At 42.3% G+C, this 18,380-nt stretch overlaps 1 protein-coding gene across 3 annotated transcripts in view; it reads left to right on the top strand.

Annotated features, from left to right (window-relative positions):
• The window catches only part of LOC111864990 (CD2-associated protein), a 45,061-nt gene that overhangs the window by 7,942 nt on the left and 18,739 nt on the right, over positions 1 to 18,380 (top strand). For all 3 annotated transcript variants that reach the window (XM_023852659.2, XM_023852656.2, XM_023852658.2), the window contains exons 5-9: positions 11,877 to 11,970; positions 12,329 to 12,445; positions 13,829 to 14,016; positions 15,324 to 15,489; positions 16,365 to 16,696. In XM_023852659.2, the coding sequence (XP_023708427.1) occupies positions 11,877 to 11,970; positions 12,329 to 12,445; positions 13,829 to 14,016; positions 15,324 to 15,489; positions 16,365 to 16,696 (897 nt within the window). The remainder of the gene's footprint in view (positions 1 to 11,876; positions 11,971 to 12,328; positions 12,446 to 13,828; positions 14,017 to 15,323; positions 15,490 to 16,364; positions 16,697 to 18,380) is intronic.

Below are 18,380 nucleotides of genomic sequence, written 5' to 3'. Positions count from 1 at the left end.
TGATTTTGAATTCCCAAACTCATTGCACAGACTTATGATGGTGCTGCTGTGGCATCACAACATGCAGGAGTACAAGCAGAAATTCGCAAGCAGTACCCAAACGCCATTTTTGTTCATTGTTATGTGCATAGACTAAATTTAGTCTTAGCACAATCTGCTAGTTTTATTAAGGAAGTTAAGGTCTTCTTTGCTACTCTCTCTGGCTTTAGAACTTTTTTTGCCAAGTCCACAAAAAGGACTGAAGCATTGGATTCCCACCTTAGGAAAAGATTTCCTTCTATCGCACCTACTCGATGGCAGTACCATAGCCGACTTGCTGAAACTGTGCATGAATACAGAGAAGGAATTGAGAATCTTCTTGTGTCTATAATAGAGGAACCAGAAGAATGGGATGTAGAAACAATTTCTTCTGTATGCGGACGTCTCTCTCTTCTAAGGGATTTCGATTTCAATTTCATGCTGAAAATATTTTCTTCAATTTTTCCATATTCTGGCGCTCTTTTCAAAATCCCACAAACTATGAGACCCGATATAACTTTTTGCAGTACCAAAATAGACGAATTTAAGCATCACATGCAAAAATTAAGGGGAGGATTTGGCCACCTTTGGAGTGAAATGGAAAATGTCTTCAATTCAAATGGCCCAACTCAACCAACCCAAAAGAATTTGCACTGACTCAATGAGTGGAGAAGAAAGAGAAAACTCCTATAAACGGCTGTTCTGTGAAATTATTGATGTCGTGTGTCAGAATGTCTCTGTTAGATTTTTGGAGAACGCTACGCTCCTCTTCTTGAGTCTTCTTGATGCCAGATATTTTCCCATGTATAGAACCTCATTTCCTGAAAAAGCATTTTTCTGTTTAAAAGAAAATTATGGTGCATTTTTTTACTTTGTTGCCTTAAAGAGTGAACTTTTAGTAATGTTTTCAGACCCAGATATGGCAAAAGATAGTGTGTATGACTTACATCAGTATATGTATGCTCTTCAGTTATCATGCGTTTTCCCGCAAATCTTCAAATTATGTTAGCTGGTATTAACAATACCAGCAACAAGTGCTGCGGATGAACGCTCATTTTCAGCTCTGAAGAGATTATTGTATTGTATTGGAGAGGGTGGGTTTCCCCATGCACTTAGACCAACTGTTGGTCCATTGTGCGTCCCCCTATGATATTCTACCAGTCTGTATTCCCTACCGGTACTGGTGCGTGCCATCAGTCCCGACTCAGCCAGCGAGTTCGGCCTCTACTGGCTCAGCGGTATCTCTATGCTTCCCCCATCTACCATAGGCGTTAGAGACTACTGTTGGGCGGGAAATGTCCTGAATTTGGCTCAGTGGTCCCCTTAGGACATGAGGTTCTTTTATGTGCCGTAAAGCTATGACACGGGACCCACGGCTTAAAGTCCCTCCCGGAGGACTTGTTCCCTGAATTTTTCCGCCCTTAAAAATTCCACGACCTCCGCAGGGTTTGAATCCGCGTACCTTGAGTCATGAGGTGGGAACGTTACCCCTAGACTAGGGAGGCCGCTCTGAAGAGATTAAAAAACTACTTAAAAATTCGCAGAACCAGGATAAGTTGTCATCACTGGCTTTGATGAACATTGAAAAATGCTTCCTAAACAAACTGCAGTCCAAACCCAGCTTTCTAGATGAGGTTATTGATCTGTTTGCCGAGAAAAACAGATGAATCGAGCTGAATTATAAACAATAAAGTAAGCATTAATTATATTCCAGGTTCACAACCCTGTCATTTGGTGGCTATAAAATTGTGTTGATAATTAGGTGTTATTTTAACATATTAGCTTAAGTATACAATACATATTAAACTGTTAGCTGTTTTCTTTTAAATAGAAGATAGAAACTATAGGGTATCTAGAAAAATTTTATATACACGTATATAAAGTTGCTTCCCTGCTTTTGGTAGTCATGCTACGCCACTGGCTGTCATATACATAAATACAGTGATATTTACTGGAAAAAACCATCCCCAGAAATAGGCATAAACAGTTTCATTTGTAAAAGCTTAAGGTTAAAATTTTCTGTATTTTGTATTCCTTTTATTGTCAGGCTAAGTACAGACACAGGCCACGTGTTCTAGCTGCACTGTAATTGTGTGTACCAAGGTCAGGTTTAATTTCCTGTAATATTTGCTCTAGATAATTTTACTGTAAATATATGCCATCAATCATGCTAACATTACCAGAAGGATTTTTGTTTACATTGGTTGTGTTCTCTTTCTGTTTTTTCTTTTGTCTCTAAAATAGGTATGATGAACAGAATCTTTAAAAGTAGTTAGTTAGGTTATATGTCCCATGATGCACTGCACACAGATTTCTGCTGGATCATAATACTGAAAATATTAAAACTCTACCAGGACGTTTGACATACAAAGCTTGTGTGACAACTGTTGCCTTAAAAGTAACAAGTCCAAACCAAAGAACCTATTCTCAGTCCATACAGCAGGCTATTATTTGATGCTATATATAATAAGTAGGAGTTAGTGCATCAGTCAGACAAAAATTGTACTTGCTGCTTATTTCTCTATAAGAGAATTGCAGTTTCTCTGTACCAACCTCTTTACCGTCACATAACATACAAGACAAATTACTGTTTCTTATATATGTTGTGACATGACGGATGAAAGCCAGAATAGCAGACCCAGAAAAAAGACATCCATTACTAGGCAACAGCATGCTAAATGCATTCCTATTTTAACGAATAACCACGCAACAGTGGAGGAATTGTTAGAAGCAGTGTATTCTATGTGGTTTGTGCTGAGGCTATATAAAGAGAACCAGCAGGAGTTCTAGTCAGTTGAGGATGTGAGCTAGTTGCAGTTGGTTGCAGCTGGGAGGTTTCTGGCCAGCAGGAGTGTGAGCACAGAAGTGGAGGAGTCTGCATTGTTGGAGCCATAACCAAGCAACACCTAGTGAAGACTAACAAACTAAGAAGGCTAGTGAGTGTTATAGAGATCTGTGCAGTGTACTCATGAATTAGAAGCCTCCAATACATCCAGTTGTCAGTCCAAAGCCATATCTAATCATTAACACAGGACATTTTATATGAGCCCGGATAGCTCATTTGGTATAGCAACGGGCTATGGGCTGGATGGCTGGGTTTGAATTCCAGCAAGGGCAAGAGATTTTCTCTTTTCCGTAGTGCCAAGACCAATTCTGGGGACCACCCAGGCTCCTGACCAGTAGGTTCCAGTGGCTCTTTCTTTGAAGTAAAGTGGTTGGGGCACAAAGCTGACCACTCACCTCCATCTAGTACCAAGATGAAGAGTAGTGGAGCTGTACCTCCACTCCCCCTTATGTCTTCATGGTGTGGTGCTAAAGTAATTAAGAATAGGGACACTTCTACACATACACTGTTACACCTCTGGGGGCGGGGGGTGAGAAAATATTACTAATTTAGTCCATCGCCACCCTTTTAGTTAGGCTCTTCGCGGCACTCGGCTACCGTCGGCTGTTTTGGTTATGATCGCTCGGGATCGGTCGTGGACGGGTTGGTTATGGAGGGGTGAATCAAAACTCCCTGCGTACATCCTATCCTATGTACACTGGTCTATTTACACTGATATTTACATTAAAAGGGCTGCCTTCGGCCAGGCTACGTAACACCGTCTCGCTACTCTCTTTCTAATTTCCCTCGGGGGGGGGATGCCATGAGACTGTTGCTTCCCTCCATTGCCTGTCACTCTCTACACAATTTCTACCCTATTCTACCCTGGCGCTCGCTGGGGTACACTGGAGACTGTACTTTGAGATCACACAACAACACTTTTCTCAACAATAATGTTTAACAGCATGGCTTATATGAGCAAAGAGACTTACTTGTAATAGAAATGCAGATAAATGTCGCCATCCACCATCTCGTGGCACCCATATCGGATAGAGCCTCCGGCTGACAACTGGTTATTACGTTCTTAGATCAGATCCCTAAGTCTCCTGAATTCAGCAATTTATATCATTAACTTGCTGACTCTGCGGTTGGCGAAAGAGGGAGGTTAACTCCTCCTTTCGTCCTAAATTTCGGGGTGGAGGGTTTCCATTGGCTACCCTTTGGCTGTGGGTGGGCCCGTGGTCCTCTTTACTGCTTATTTAATAATATTGTGACATGTTGAGCTATGGATCACCCCTGCCTCCCCAGCGGTACGTGGCAGTAACGTAGCGCTCGCGTTAGTATGGTAATAGGCGAGTCCCCGCCCCGCCACTCCCCTCCGTGGTGACGTAACGCGCGGAGCCGAAGTGAGCCGAGCGGAGCCGAAGTTAGCCGAGTCACCGCAACCTGGTATCCGTGCAACGTTAGTCAACAGCGGTGACGTCACCAAGGGATATCGCGGTTGCTAGGCAGCAGTCAACAACAGCTCCAGACAGCGTTGCTAGGATATACGCAAACACGATGACACGTCACCGCTTCCTACTGTGACGTGGCAACAGGCACCACTGCGGCTATATAAGGGAACTGCACAGCAGCTACGAGTCAGTTGTAATGTGGGCAGTCGCCGAGTTGTAAAGTAACAGTCGCCTAGTCGAGTTGTAACGTGGCCATCGCCGAAGATAGTTCCGAGCAAGCCTACAAGCGAGTGTGTTATCAAGAGTTCTCAAGGTAGCAGCCTGCGATTGTGCGGTAACTAAGAAGTCAGCGAGCGGAAGACTTATTGTGTGCTTTCGAGACTTAGTGAGTGCTGTAGTACAGTTATATTTGAAAGTGTGTAATTCAGGGAGACTTGTATAGCTCCCGCGGTATTAATACGTGAAGACTACTGAAGATAGTGCGAAGAGATTTGGTTGTAGGGTTTGTAAAGTGTGGAAACCCGCAACTGTGTTATAATTAATTGTAGCCGTTTCTTGTAGATTGTTGAATAAACCACTTAACGATCTCTACGGCGTCTTCAGTAANNNGAAAGCCTGGCGAGAAAAGACTTCCGCGGAGACGAGAGCAACCCCAGCAACGGCGGCACGACAAGAAGAGGTCCCCTTAGTGATACCGGTCGGAGTGACGATGGCCTGCCAAGAAATGAAGGCACGTCCAGAAGAAGAAGAGCCGGCTTCAGTGCACAGGAAACCTGAGGCGGCAGAACTACTAGAGGTACCCGTACAAGACGCCGAAGTAATGCCGGTCGGAGAACCGAAGAAGAAAAGGCGCAGGGACCGACATCGACGAAATATAAAGAATTCGACACGGGAAAACTGTGGACCCCGGATGAAGTTGGCTGCCCCCTGCAGGAAGACATCCCGTCGCGCGACAGCGGCACGATGTTGGAGAATTGCTTCAAGAAGGAAATTCCCCTGGGAACCTTCGGATGCCAGCGGAAAGAAGTGACCGCCACCGGAATAAAGATTAGACGCTGTGTAGGACACAGGCATATGGGACAAATCAAGAATAAGGTCGCACCGGAAATCACCAAGAAACGGACGTTCGGGAAGAGACTGTGGAAAGGCCCGGAACGCAAAACTGGCATCAGGAACCGAGGCCTGAGACAGCAACTACAACGCAGAAATGAAGTGAAGGACCTAGGCGGCGGACAGCCGCGATATGTGAAGGAAGCACCCCTGAGAAAAACTGCAAGGCTGCATATCGCCAAGAGAGTAGTCGGATTTTCTGTCGGCCTACGACACGGCAAGGATTGGACCTTGTGGAGGGGACGACCCACTCCAAAACGGAAAACGAGACTTCAAGCAGAGGAGGAACCGGTAATGTAGAAGAACCGACCTCCCCAGGAGAGTGAATGGGCCATAGAATGAAAGTGATGGATGAATGGGGCACAACGGGATCTTCTGTCGACCTGAAAGGGAACCGCTCGAGACGAGTTGGTCTTAAGAAGGGAGCGGTTGTAACGGCCAGAGAACAGATGCTGCAAGAACAGCCTCCGAAGAAAAGGAACGGGGATGCACCGTTAGGCTATTCGAGACGAACAGCCTTAAGGAGGGAGCAGTGTGACATGTTGAGCTATGGATCACCACTGNCACCCCTGAGAAAAACTGCAAGGCTGCATATCGCCAAGAGAGTAGTCGGATTTTCTGTCGGCCTACGACACGGCAAGGATTGGACCTTGTGGAGGGGACGACCCACTCCAAAACGGAAAACGAGACTTCAAGCAGAGGAGGAACCGGTAATGTAGAAGAACCGACCTCCCCAGGAGAGTGAATGGGCCATAGAATGAAAGTGATGGATGAATGGGGCACAACGGGATCTTCTGTCGAGCTGAAAGGGAACCGCTCGAGACGAGTTGGTCTTAAGAAGGGAGCGGTTGTAACGGCCAGAGAACAGATGCTGCAAGAACAGCCTCCGAAGAAAAGGAACGGGGATGCACCGTTAGGCTATTCGAGACGAACAGCCTTAAGGAGGGAGCAGTGTGACATGTTGAGCTATGGATCACCACTGCCTCCCCAGCGGTACGTGGCGGTAACGCAGCGCTCGCGTTACTATGGTAATAGGCGAGTCCCCGCCCCGCCACTCCCCTCCGCGGTGACGTAACGCGCGGAGCCGAAGTTAGCCGAGTCACCGCAACCTGGTGGCCATGCAACGCAAGTCAACAGCGGTGACATCACCAAGGGATATCACGGTTGCTAGGCAGCAGTCAACAACTCCAGACAGCGTTGCTAGGATATACGCAAACACGGTGACGCGTCACCGCTTCCTACTGTGACATGGCAACAGGCACCACTGCGGCTATATAAGGGAACTGCACAGCAGCTACGAGTCAGTTGTAATGTGGGCAGTCGCCGAGTTGTAAAGTAACAGTCGCCTAGTCGAGTTGTAACGTGGCCATCGCCGAAGATAGTTCTGAGCAAGCCTACGAGCGAGTGTGTTATCAAGAGTTCTCAAGGTAGCAGCCTGCGAGTGTGCGGTAACTAAGAAGTCAGCGAGCGGAAGACTTATTGTGTGCTTTCGAGACTTAGTGAGTGCTGTAGTACAGTTATATTTGAAAGTGTGTAATTCAGGGAGACTTGTATAGCTCCCGCGGTATTAATACGTGAAGACTACTGAAGATAGTGCGAAGAGATTTGGTTGTAGGGTTTGTAAAGTGTGGAAACCCGCAACTGTGTTATAATTAATTGTAGCCGTTTCTTGTAGATTGTTGAATAAACCACTTAACGATCTCTACGGCGTCTTCAGTAATGAAACACGTTACAATATTATCCTTTACTCCAGTGTCCCTACAACACCACTTGCAGAAGTGCTATTGCGTATTCTGCTAACTCAGGCATTCTTAACCTAGATTGCCTGTCCAGGTGTTGACATACTAATGTAATTGCTGTAAAACGTTTGTCGCAAGTCTTGAAACATTTAGGCAATGCATTTTGACTTCTAGTCTCAAAATTGTGGCGCAACATACACACATATGTGATACCATTTTATATTTAAATTTGCTGTTTGAAAGCTGTAGAGAAATAAAAAAGAGGTTGAGAGAATATTAGTGGATATTTTCAAAGGTTTTCCACTCATTAACCTCAATTTTTCACTCATAATTGACGAGCAGATGTGCGAGTTTCCTGAGCCCTGTTATTGAATCTCTGCAGTGGATATGGTGTCATTGACCTGTAAGTCAATCAACGTAAACATTAATCTGAGTGCCGGTGTTTACCTAATTGTTGAAAATATTGTGTTATTAGGATTCCGTATGTGTTTCATGAATGGGTGTATGTGTGTACCACTTCAAATGTAAGGTCACTTTCTGACTAAGTACAGGTTAAAGTACTGAGACATAATTTCCTGTAATTACATGGAATAGCTTCACTTATCATGCTAGCTAGCTGTTAAGATAAGATACCCTAAGACAGACCAGTGTGAGCAGATGTCTGCAGTCTGCAGCCATCCGCAGGTTTGGTCCTCTCTGTTTAAACATAGATGTGATTTGCAGTGGATATGGATTTATCATTACCAGAACATTAAAGAAATGAGTGAACAAGTATTTACATAAAGTTTCCATAACTGAATTTACAGTGTTCAGATTCTGTACACATCTTCCCTCATCTGTGAATCGGGCGTGTGTTAGTAGCTTTCATCTCTTTATTACGATCCCCAGTTGAAGCATCAAACATTTAATGGAGCAGTGTGTCTCATGTTGCGAATTTTTGCAGGTACACATGAACTTTCATTCATTCTCACAGGTAAAAGTCTAGGGAGTTGAGATAGGGATCAGGGTGGTGCATATTGTGGACCACCATGCCTGATCCATCTACCAGGGAAGCAATGATTGAGATACATTTTCACTGCACAGCTACAATGAGGATGTGCTATGTCATGTTGAAAAAGGATATGCGATAATTTTTCCAAAAGTACATCCTCTAACAGGTCCAGCAGTTCATTCAGCAGACATTTTAGATGACTGTCACTTGTCATATGACGCTTGAAAACAAATGGACCAATCATCTGACTATGAAGCATAGCACACAAAATTTGTCAATATGCCAGCATATATTGTTGCCAGAATGAAACTACTGTCACTTAGATCCAAACCATTCTTAAATTTCAAACATCCATTGCTCCATGACTGATGAGAATGAGGACCGTGTTAGTATGACATTCTGACAAGGGATGACTTTAGGTGTAAGGTCCTAAAGTGGAGAGAGTATATCATTAATCACCATGTATAAATTGCAACTGTGATACATTGAAGAGTAATGTTGTTGATGTATATTCTGGAAAAACTCAGTTTGAATCTTGACAAGGTTGCCAGCTATTCTGACCAAATATTTTGTGGCTTCTATTTCTGTCCAAGTGAATGCCAGGATCTCTGAGTTAGCCCATAACTGACTCTACCAAATTTTCCCCCACTCATGGTTGTTTTCATCCTGCCATCCTCCAGGACACCATGTAACCTGTACGGTTGATTATTTATTATTATTTTTGGAGCGGGTGGGTTTCCCCATGCCCCGCGACTAGTAGTCTATTGTGCGTCCCCCTTTGATATTCTACCAGTTGCCATGCCCTTCCAGTACTGGTGCTAGCTATCAGCCCCATCCTGCCAGCGAGGTCGGCCACCTCTCTGGCAGTGGTCCCTGATACTTCCCCATCTACTGGAGGAATTGAAAACTACTTGGGTGGGAAACTTTGCCTAATTTTGCTCAGAGGTCCCCTAGAGACATGAGGATCCTTTACGTGCCATAAATCTATGACACGGGACACATTGCTTAAAGTCCGTCCCAGAGGACTTGTTCCCTGAATTTTTCCGCCCTTAAAAATTCCACGACCTCTGCCGGGTTTGAACCCGCGTACCCTGAGTCATGAGGTGGGAATGTTACCCCTAGACTACGGAGGCCACTAACCTGTACGGTTGAAGCAGTGTGATTAAATAGCCACATAATTAATCAGTCATGTGACTTCAATTTCTTCTTTGGTTTGCTTTACTTGTGTTGTAAGGACATGTTTTACCTTTTTTCTTATGACTAATTAATATACAGATTTTCATGGAACATTATGAATTTGGTTCTCAGGTATCATATGTTTTAGTTTATTATCATCAGCAAAATTCTGGCAGTGGATACATCTGAGGTGGAAGCTACTGTAGCATCTTAAGATGGAGAAGGGATTCACAATTTTGTATGGTGATATGTCTTGGAAAATATACAGCTCTAAGTCGTGTTTTGTATGATATAAGATAATCCAGTCAGTCTGATATCTATACGTATTTACTTTTCAGTTTTCTAGTATTGCCTCATGCTGTGTTGTTAGGCACGTGATTCATGCAGTTCTTAAATTGTTTGATCTTTATTGTCCAGGAATAGGGGATTTTTAATTCTCAGTAACAGCAGTTACATTATTCAACTGCAGAGATTTTACAGTGTTGAATGAGGATGAAAGATGATCATGAAACTATAGTAGGTAAGGATATGAAAGGAGGCATCCATGATCCATTTCAATTTACTAATCACCTTTCCAGAATAAGGGAAACTGCAAAAATAGTAGTTAAACTGGCTGAGATTCAAACTGGGTACCTTCTGAAAGTAAGTTTTGAATGTTACCACTTTACTAGCTTGTTAGGAATGTGAAGTTTGGTGTAGAGACAGGTGTGTTGAACATGGTTTCATTATTCAGTTAAAATGCTTGGAGGTTGTGTTTCAGATAGACGACCATTTGTCTTCTTTAGATAACTCATGTTGACGGATGTCTGCTGTTACTGTTATGGCCCAAATTTGAGATTGAAGAGGGTATGGTATTACCCAAAAGCTAGAGACTTGTGAAAAGAGTTTTGCAGCTATTGCCGTAAATTGTAAACACCAGGACTGGCAATTAGGTTAAGAATGTGACTGCACAGCAGGTCTCCATAATCGCAGAGCAATAGCTTACCTCACTCGTTCACTGGATTTAATCGTAAGAGCCTGCTTACGCAGCAATAAGACGCAAGGGGTCCGCCCACAACCACCCATGAGAGCCAATGAGGAGGTTATTATGAGGATTGAGGACACTGAGGGGGAGTCACCTACCCTCTGTCATCAACGCTGAATCAGCGAAAGAAAACGATAAATTAGGGAACTTCGGGGGATTTGGATCATGTTCTAACACATAATATTCGGTTGTCAGCCGAAGGCTCTCTTCAACATGGGTACGACCAGCGGAGGTAGTGGGCCGGCATCTTGTACTTCACGTAAGTTTATTTACGCATAATAGCCATGCTGATTGAGAATATCGTTGTTTCATAGTATTGGTGATAACAGTGTTGTTGAGCTATTGAATGTGCAATTTCCAGTGTACCCAGTGAGCCCTGAGGGTAGGGACCAGGATCTTGTAAAAGGCTAGGATATTAGTCAGGCAATCAGTGATTTATAGTATATATATCAAGGTTAGGGTTAGTGTGTTGTAGTAAAGATAGTATGCGGGATTCAATACGTATAACCAAGGATAGATTGGGTTAAGATGTATAGATCGTGTACTTATATGTCGGTGTCAAGGGTACCCATAGTGAGTAGTGGTAAATATAGTACGTGGGAATTTAATATAGATATGTAAGGGTAGATCACGTTTTGAGGGAACTTTATGAAAGATAGTAGAATTGTATATAAGACGTAGTAAGAAATGTACAACTAAAAGATTTATGTTACACGAGGAGGGCGTGCATGGCCCTTTAGATGATTCAGAGAAAGAGAGAGAGAGAGGCTCAAGGCCTCCACCCCTGAAGGGGGAGAACTTGAAGAAACAGAATGTGTAGTAAAGATTCTATGTAGTAAAGACTGAAGGTCAGTCTTTGTTGATAGTGTAAATAATGTAAATATCAATGTAAATAGATAGAATAGGAAACCGGGGATTGTGATTTACCCTCCACAACCACCTTCCTCGACCCATCCAGAAGATCCAACACCAATGAGAGTTGCAACTGCAGCCGAAGGCTTAAGAGGTGCTAAGAATAGACAGGAATAGGCTCCGGCCACACGGGCAGAGTTCCGTAGCCTGGATAGCAACGCCCCTTAAGATGTAATGATAAAGTGTAATAATAATGTATCAAGTCGCTACCTGTAAACTACGGGAGGAGTGGTCAAGGAGCTCTGACTATATGTCAGGGAGTAGTGCCCACGATCAAAAGGACAGATCACAGATGGTGGCAGCTTTTACCGAGAAGGAAACCCCGAAAAAGGATAATCCTCGCTAAGGGTGAGCTAGGATGATTGTGACAACTCCTTACAGAGCAAGTGACGGTGGAGGCAAGGAAGGATACCTCCACGGCCCCCTACTTGTGGCGTAACAGTGGTAGCAGAGGAGGCTGACTCCACGCCCCCCTGCGCCACGGCATTACAGTTACTTTAGTTGATTGGCATCACCTGTTAACATACAATGAGGACATTTTGAAGCAGACTTTATTGTCAAGTATGAATTTGTTTTGGAATGAACTTTGAAATTGCAGTTTCTTTATTGTAACTTATTTTAATTTCAGGTTGGTGTATTTCCATCCAACTTTGTGACAGAAATTGTGGATACACGAATAGCAGGTGTTTGTAAACCAAGAACCAGTAGCCGCGAAGAAGCCAGTGAGTTATTTGTGTTCATTGCTAAACAGCAGATGTTTTTATGATTTTTATAGTTCTATTTTCCAAGTATAGTTGTAAGGTTCATTAATAGGCAAAAGGTCAAGTGAGTAACACTGTGTTCATACAGAAACACTGTGCACTTTTTCCCAACCGAATAGTTTCCAAAGTGTTGACTCTGCATTATGTTTATGGACACTGTGGAGGCCCATAAGTTTGTAAGATGTTGAGGTTCCCACATTTTTTAGACAATCGGCTCATAGATGGCAGCAGAGTTGTAGCTGCAGTAATTAACTTCACTGATCTGTGTAATTGTTTCTCATTTACTTATTTTGATTGTCATTTGACCTCACTTCCACAGGTGAAAGTGATGGTGAAATGTCTACTTCAGTTTCAAGCCCAGATTCCAGTCAGGTGTTAGAGTCAGGAAGTAAACCTGAGCAGGATTCAGAAGCACCAGTGTTGCCACCAAAACCAGGTAATTTATTTGAGAGAAGAGTAAGATCTTGAAGCTTAACATGGTAATTCTAAATGAGTAAACTGTTGTAAGGAAAGTAGTTGGAGGGAAAGTCATGAGTGTCATGGAGACTGTGTCAGATATTGGTCAAGTTTTATTTAATCGTGAAAGATGGAAACCAATTGGAAGGCACATTGTGTTCAGATACAATATTTTGAGTTTTCATGTCTCATTGGTCTGGATATTTTTTTTTCTTCCACTCTAGACACAAATCTACTGTTTCATCGGTAATAGGACTGCATAGAGTCATAAATTATTAGGTGCCCTTTAAGGAGTAAAAGAAAGTAAGGTCTTATGTGGAGATCATGTCTGTTCATCTGTCTGTCATCTAGTATCAGTGCCAAACTCTTGACAGATTTCCTTTTTGTTTGACAATGGAAGCTTAACTAGAAACTGTTGGAAGATTTAAATTTTCACTGATATTGCTCCATTACTAAGCCCATTTATATATGTTTATACAGTTTTTCATATGAATCATGTACTTCTAATCATGTCTTGGTGAAATTTGACATGAGAGGTGCTTGCATAATGTTAGTAGCCCATTTTGATTTTTAGCCCTGTTGATAGATTACAAGCTTAAAGGTAAAAGTGATATCTCTGTGCGTAATTATTTAACCACCACACCATGAAGATGTATGAGGAAGTGGAGGTGTAGCTTCATACCTCTGCTGCCTTGGCCCCATGGATGAAGCCCCTGGTATCCATTGGATAGGAATCTGGTGTGGATACTGTAGATAGAGAAAAGTCTCTTGCCCCTGCCAGGAATGGAACCCCAACCATCCTGTAGCCTGTTGCTACACCAACTGAGCTATCCTGGCTTCTCGTTACAAAGCCTACTTTACATATTGTCATAAGGCAACTTATCCATAGACCACATAAGCCATTTCACAGATTATGTTGTAACTCAGTATTGTATGTAATTATGCTATTGAAATATGAATTTTGTTCATTGTATTGGTTGCAGTCTTTCAGATCTTGTTTATCTTGTATTTTATGAGGTATCATATTAAGTAAATGTTTATGTTAAAGTCATAGAGTTTAATGAGCTGAAAATTTGAATGAAGACAAGTGGAGAGACCAGGAACAAGTTTGAAAGGAAAGGGAGGGAAAATATTAAAAAAAAGAGAGAGAGAGACAGAGAGCATTGTTATAAAATGCTGTAAATATCAACATCAATGGATGATGGTAGTGATGATGATGATGATGTATTTTGAATACAACAGACAAACTTAGAATAATTATTAGTTAGACTTTTAGTCTCTGATATTTAAATGATCATGGTCCTACAGTGTAAAGTATTGTGAAGATGATGTTTGACATCTTGCTGGTCATGTGTTCCAACAGTGAAGGAAGTGTGTCGAGCGCTGTTTCCATATGAGGCAGCAAATGAAGATGAGCTAACGTTGAAAGAAGGTGATCTCATTACGCTACTGAGTCGAGAAGTGGCTGACAAGGGCTGGTGGAGAGGCGAACTCAGGGGCAAGGTTGGGGTGTTCCCAGACAACTTTGTGGAAGCCATTCAGCAAGAAGAGGTGAATGAATAAACATATCGTCACGTGTTAAGTGACTAGACATGGGATTTGAACAGTGATTGGATTTATTGAAGGCTTGTAACTAGCAGCTACAAATAATTATAATGATATCACTAATCTACATGCTTAACAAGTCACTATAGTGCATACTAAGTCTTCTCACTTTGGTTGCTGTCTACATATGACGGTTGCTTGGTAGTGGCTTTTGACCGTTACTGCTTCTGTGCTTAACAGTTCCTGTCCTTGCTGACTGGCAACTGACTTGCAACTCATTCAGCTGCAGCTGTCAACTCATGACTGACCTTCCACTGCAGCTGTCCCACAACTCATGCATTGCTCCAACTCTGTCTATTCTCTGCTACAACTGACTAATTCCGAAAGTCATAGTCAAAGTCACATTGTGACTGATAGTCAGTTGGTCAGTAAGTCTTGGTGTTGAGCCCCATCTGGTGCTCATGACCAGATATTATATACTATTTGACTGTTACGGTCTAATTTTTTTGTGGGGTGCCCTCTCTAACGAGAGGATGGGTTTATCTTTTGTATATGATGCTGGCCCTTGCCAGCCCAGTCTGTTTCGTGTTCAAGTCCCTTGGTACTCACAACCATATTTTACTGTCTTAGAATCGCCCCCTGTCTTTTCATCGCCCCCTGCGATTCACAGGGTCATGGTGGAGGTATTCTACCATGCCTCCACATGGGTTCTGACTAATTCTGTGTCTGAGCTCTCCTTATGTAACTTCAACACAGACGATGCAGAAAACACCACTTCCAGCAATGTCCCTGGCCATTACAGTGGCTGTTACCTAGCAGTGGGCTGGGAATTGTCACGTATTTACCCAGCCGTTTCCTAGTAATGACCGTGTTTTTCGGCAATCCTGTCACAATATAATGAAGCCCTTATATGGAAATGTTTACTGTTATTAATTGTAAACCTAATGGATATTAACAAATAGAAATGACCGTGTGGGTACATATGAGGGTTCTAATGAGACTTGTTTGAGGATTGTTCTGGGCCAAGGAATGTGTTTACCAAGCTGTTGCCCAGAAACGATCGTTTACAGAGTCACCACTTAGCAACAGGTCTATACGCCACATTAAGTTTAAGGTATTCTGAGATATGGTGCCATGTAGTTTTGTAAATAGTTGTGGAGGAATTGCTGCCCCCACCTTCAAGATAAGCAGTAGATTCCTCCAAAATGTTGGTACTCATCTACCAAACTACACAGTGTCACACCATGGAAATGTTTTTGTTCTTAACATGTAACAACTTTTGACTTAATGTTTCCTCACTCGTTTGTTACCAGCAACAACACAAGAAGCCCGATCGACCACCCGCCAAATCACAAGTTGTGACCACAAACCGAGCACGGGACAGTATCACCAAACCTGCTGTGATAGTGCCTGCAGCTAGTACAACGAAAGGAGACCCATTCTCCCAGCGTAAGCTATCAGATACAGTGCTCAAAGCAGGTAAGTGTTGCTGCAAGTGATGCTATTCTGGATGGGTCTACTGAGTTTCATCAGACATTTTGTATGATGTGCGGAAGATTTAAAGAGAAGGCAGCATATTTATTTTATATCTAGATGGTAGCTCATGACTTCAAAATGTCTGGTCTCAATTCATGACCTTTACTGTTGCTTGAATATGGTAATGGCAGTAAATTGTGAGTCTTGAAGACATTTTGTTATGTAATTGTAACCAAATGGTAATCTAAGCACCAGTGTAACACTGTGTATATGGGAAATTGAGGTCAGATATTCAGATAAAAGTCTTATGCAATTAACGACCCTCTGGGCACTATTTGTCTTCCTGTTTTGTTTGAAATAATGTTTCAGAGACTTGAGTCTGTCTCCATCTGCAAGTAAAAATTAAAAAAAAAATCAATGGTTCCAGCTTCTGTTTAAGTCGTATTGTGGTTTTTTTGACTCTGATTGTTGCATTTTGCACATCCATAGCTGCAGGGTGTCATGCATATGGTATTTTAAATTTGTATCTTAACCCCTGCAGATGATTTCTGTTATGTTTAGTTTATATGTGCCTTGTGTTGCTTCTGGTGTCTGGAGGTATAGTCTAGCTCAACTGAGTAGGCTTCTTGCTTGAGAAAGGAGACAAGGGTCAAGTTTCTTAACATCATTTTTAATAAAAATAGGACAGTGGATAATGTCAAAAAAGTCCATCATTGTGTTAATATACCATCGTCATAAACATGTAAGGGACTTAAGAACATTTGATATGTAATCCATTCTCAGCAATGCTATTTTATGAATAATAAATTACACCAGAGTCTTAAACCTTGCAGTGTTACTGCAGTTTACTATCTTATGTCAAAACTCTGATGTTTTAGATGAGCGGCCGACTTCTTCAGTGTCTTCTATTCCTTCATTTCCTAGCAAGAAACTTTCATTTCCCCCTCCTCCAGTAAAGAAACCACAGCGAGGTGGATCATCAAACCTTATTTCTGCTCCATTAACGAAACATGATTCACCTGCTGAACAACGAGGAACACCTGATGCTGTGGACGGAGCTGGACTCAGCAGACCAGTCCAGAAAACATCTCCACGAGGTCTGATGGAGTTTGATAGTGTAGAAAGAAGTGCCATGCTAACACATCCAACAGCAACTAGAGTCAAAGCACCTCATCGCAGGTTACCCTCTGCAGTGCACAATAAAGAAGCGGTAAGTGTTGAAACGTCATCCTCAGAATTGGGCATGTAATAGCGTCATACACAGAGTGACAGTAAAGTTCCCAAACTGACGCTGTTACAGTGGTACTACTAATGCCATCTATCAGGGATGAATGGAACTAGGTAGAACGTTTATTTATATGATGTACAAGTTTTAACTTGTTTGGTTGTTGCAGATGAGGATTACAATTCTGGTAAAGTTAGTTTTCTCATTGTATCAAAGGTTTCAAAATGGATCAGAGCAGGGATTAAGTTTTGTGTAAAATTAAAGGAAATAGCTCCAGAAACGTTTGAAGTGTTGAAATGTGTGTGTGCTGAAGAGTGTGAGAACAAATGTGGTTGAATGGCATAAAATGTTCAAAGAAGCTCAGAAAGTGAGAATGCAAAACTTTGTATGGGTGTGAAATGTGGGCTTTCATGCTGAGGGAAGAACATAGGTTGAGGATGTTTTTTATGAATGCCAGTATTTGTACCTAGTAGAAGTGAATTGAATTGAATTGAATTTATTTACATTCTATAAATCCTAAGTAGGTTAGTACCTTTGGATACAGAACAAGTCAAAAGGTTACATACATAAGTACAGGCAATTTTAGCTTAAAAATTAATATAACTTAATTTTACATCATTCTCTATTTACATTGAAGTATTCATCTAAAGAGTAGAAGGAATGAGCATGTAGATAATTCTTTAACTCTGATTTAAACTTTTTAGTATCATTGCCCAAGTTTTTAATACTTTGTGGCAGATTGTTGAACACTTTTATGCCAGTAAAGTAGACTCCTTTTTGATATACTGATAAAGTTGATGAGGGTAGGTGGAAGTTATATTTTTGTCTAGTATTCATGTTATAGACATCAGAATTTAATTTGAATTTATCTTTGTTGTAAACAACAAATAAGAGAAGCGATAATATGTATTGCGATTGAAGAGGTAGAATTTTGAATTTCTTAAATAATTCTCTACATGAATCTACTTCTACATCCTGTAATGATTCTAATTATATTGTCAAGTATTGGGCGTATAGCGCGACAAATAACTTCACGCCGTCTTTGATACAGCGAATTTTATTTCACATTCGCTCTTACAGTCACCCAAATTACAATCTGACGATTACTGCTATCTTCAGTATCACAGATATTACACTCCAGATATAACTGGTTATCCCGAACTATCACTGATTCTCGCACACGCGTCTGTAGCTTGTAACTTGCGAACTGAGAACTCGTTGATAGCACACTGACTGACTGTCACAGTACGACTGACTGTGAATAGCCTTCGCTGCTCCTTATGTAGCCTTGATCGGACAATTGTCGTCGGGTGCCGTGTTGCTAGCCACGCTGTCCAGAGTTGTTGACTGCTGCCTAGCAACCGCGATATCCCTCGGTGACGTCACCGCTGTTTACTCGCTTTGCATAGCTTCAAGGTTGCGGGGACTCGGCTAACGTCGGCTCCGCTCGGCTCACTTCGGCTCCGCTCGTGACGTCACCGCGCGTTGCATAGCTACCAGGATGCGGGGTGATTTCTCGCCTATTACGCGAGCGCTACGTTACCGCTACATGCAGCAGGGGAGGTAGGGGTCAACATGTCACACTGCTCCCTCCTTAAGGCTGTTCGTCCCGAATAGCCTAACGGTGCATCCCCGTTCCTTTTCCTCGGTGGCTGTTCTTGCAGCATCT

Source organism: Cryptotermes secundus, unplaced genomic scaffold, assembly GCF_002891405.2.
Source record: "Cryptotermes secundus unplaced genomic scaffold, Csec_1.0 scaffold209, whole genome shotgun sequence".
NCBI classification, from domain to species: Eukaryota; Metazoa; Arthropoda; class Insecta; order Blattodea; family Kalotermitidae; genus Cryptotermes; species Cryptotermes secundus.
The sequence above is the reverse complement of the archived record's forward strand: the minus strand, read 5'-3'. Positions and strand labels throughout refer to the sequence as shown.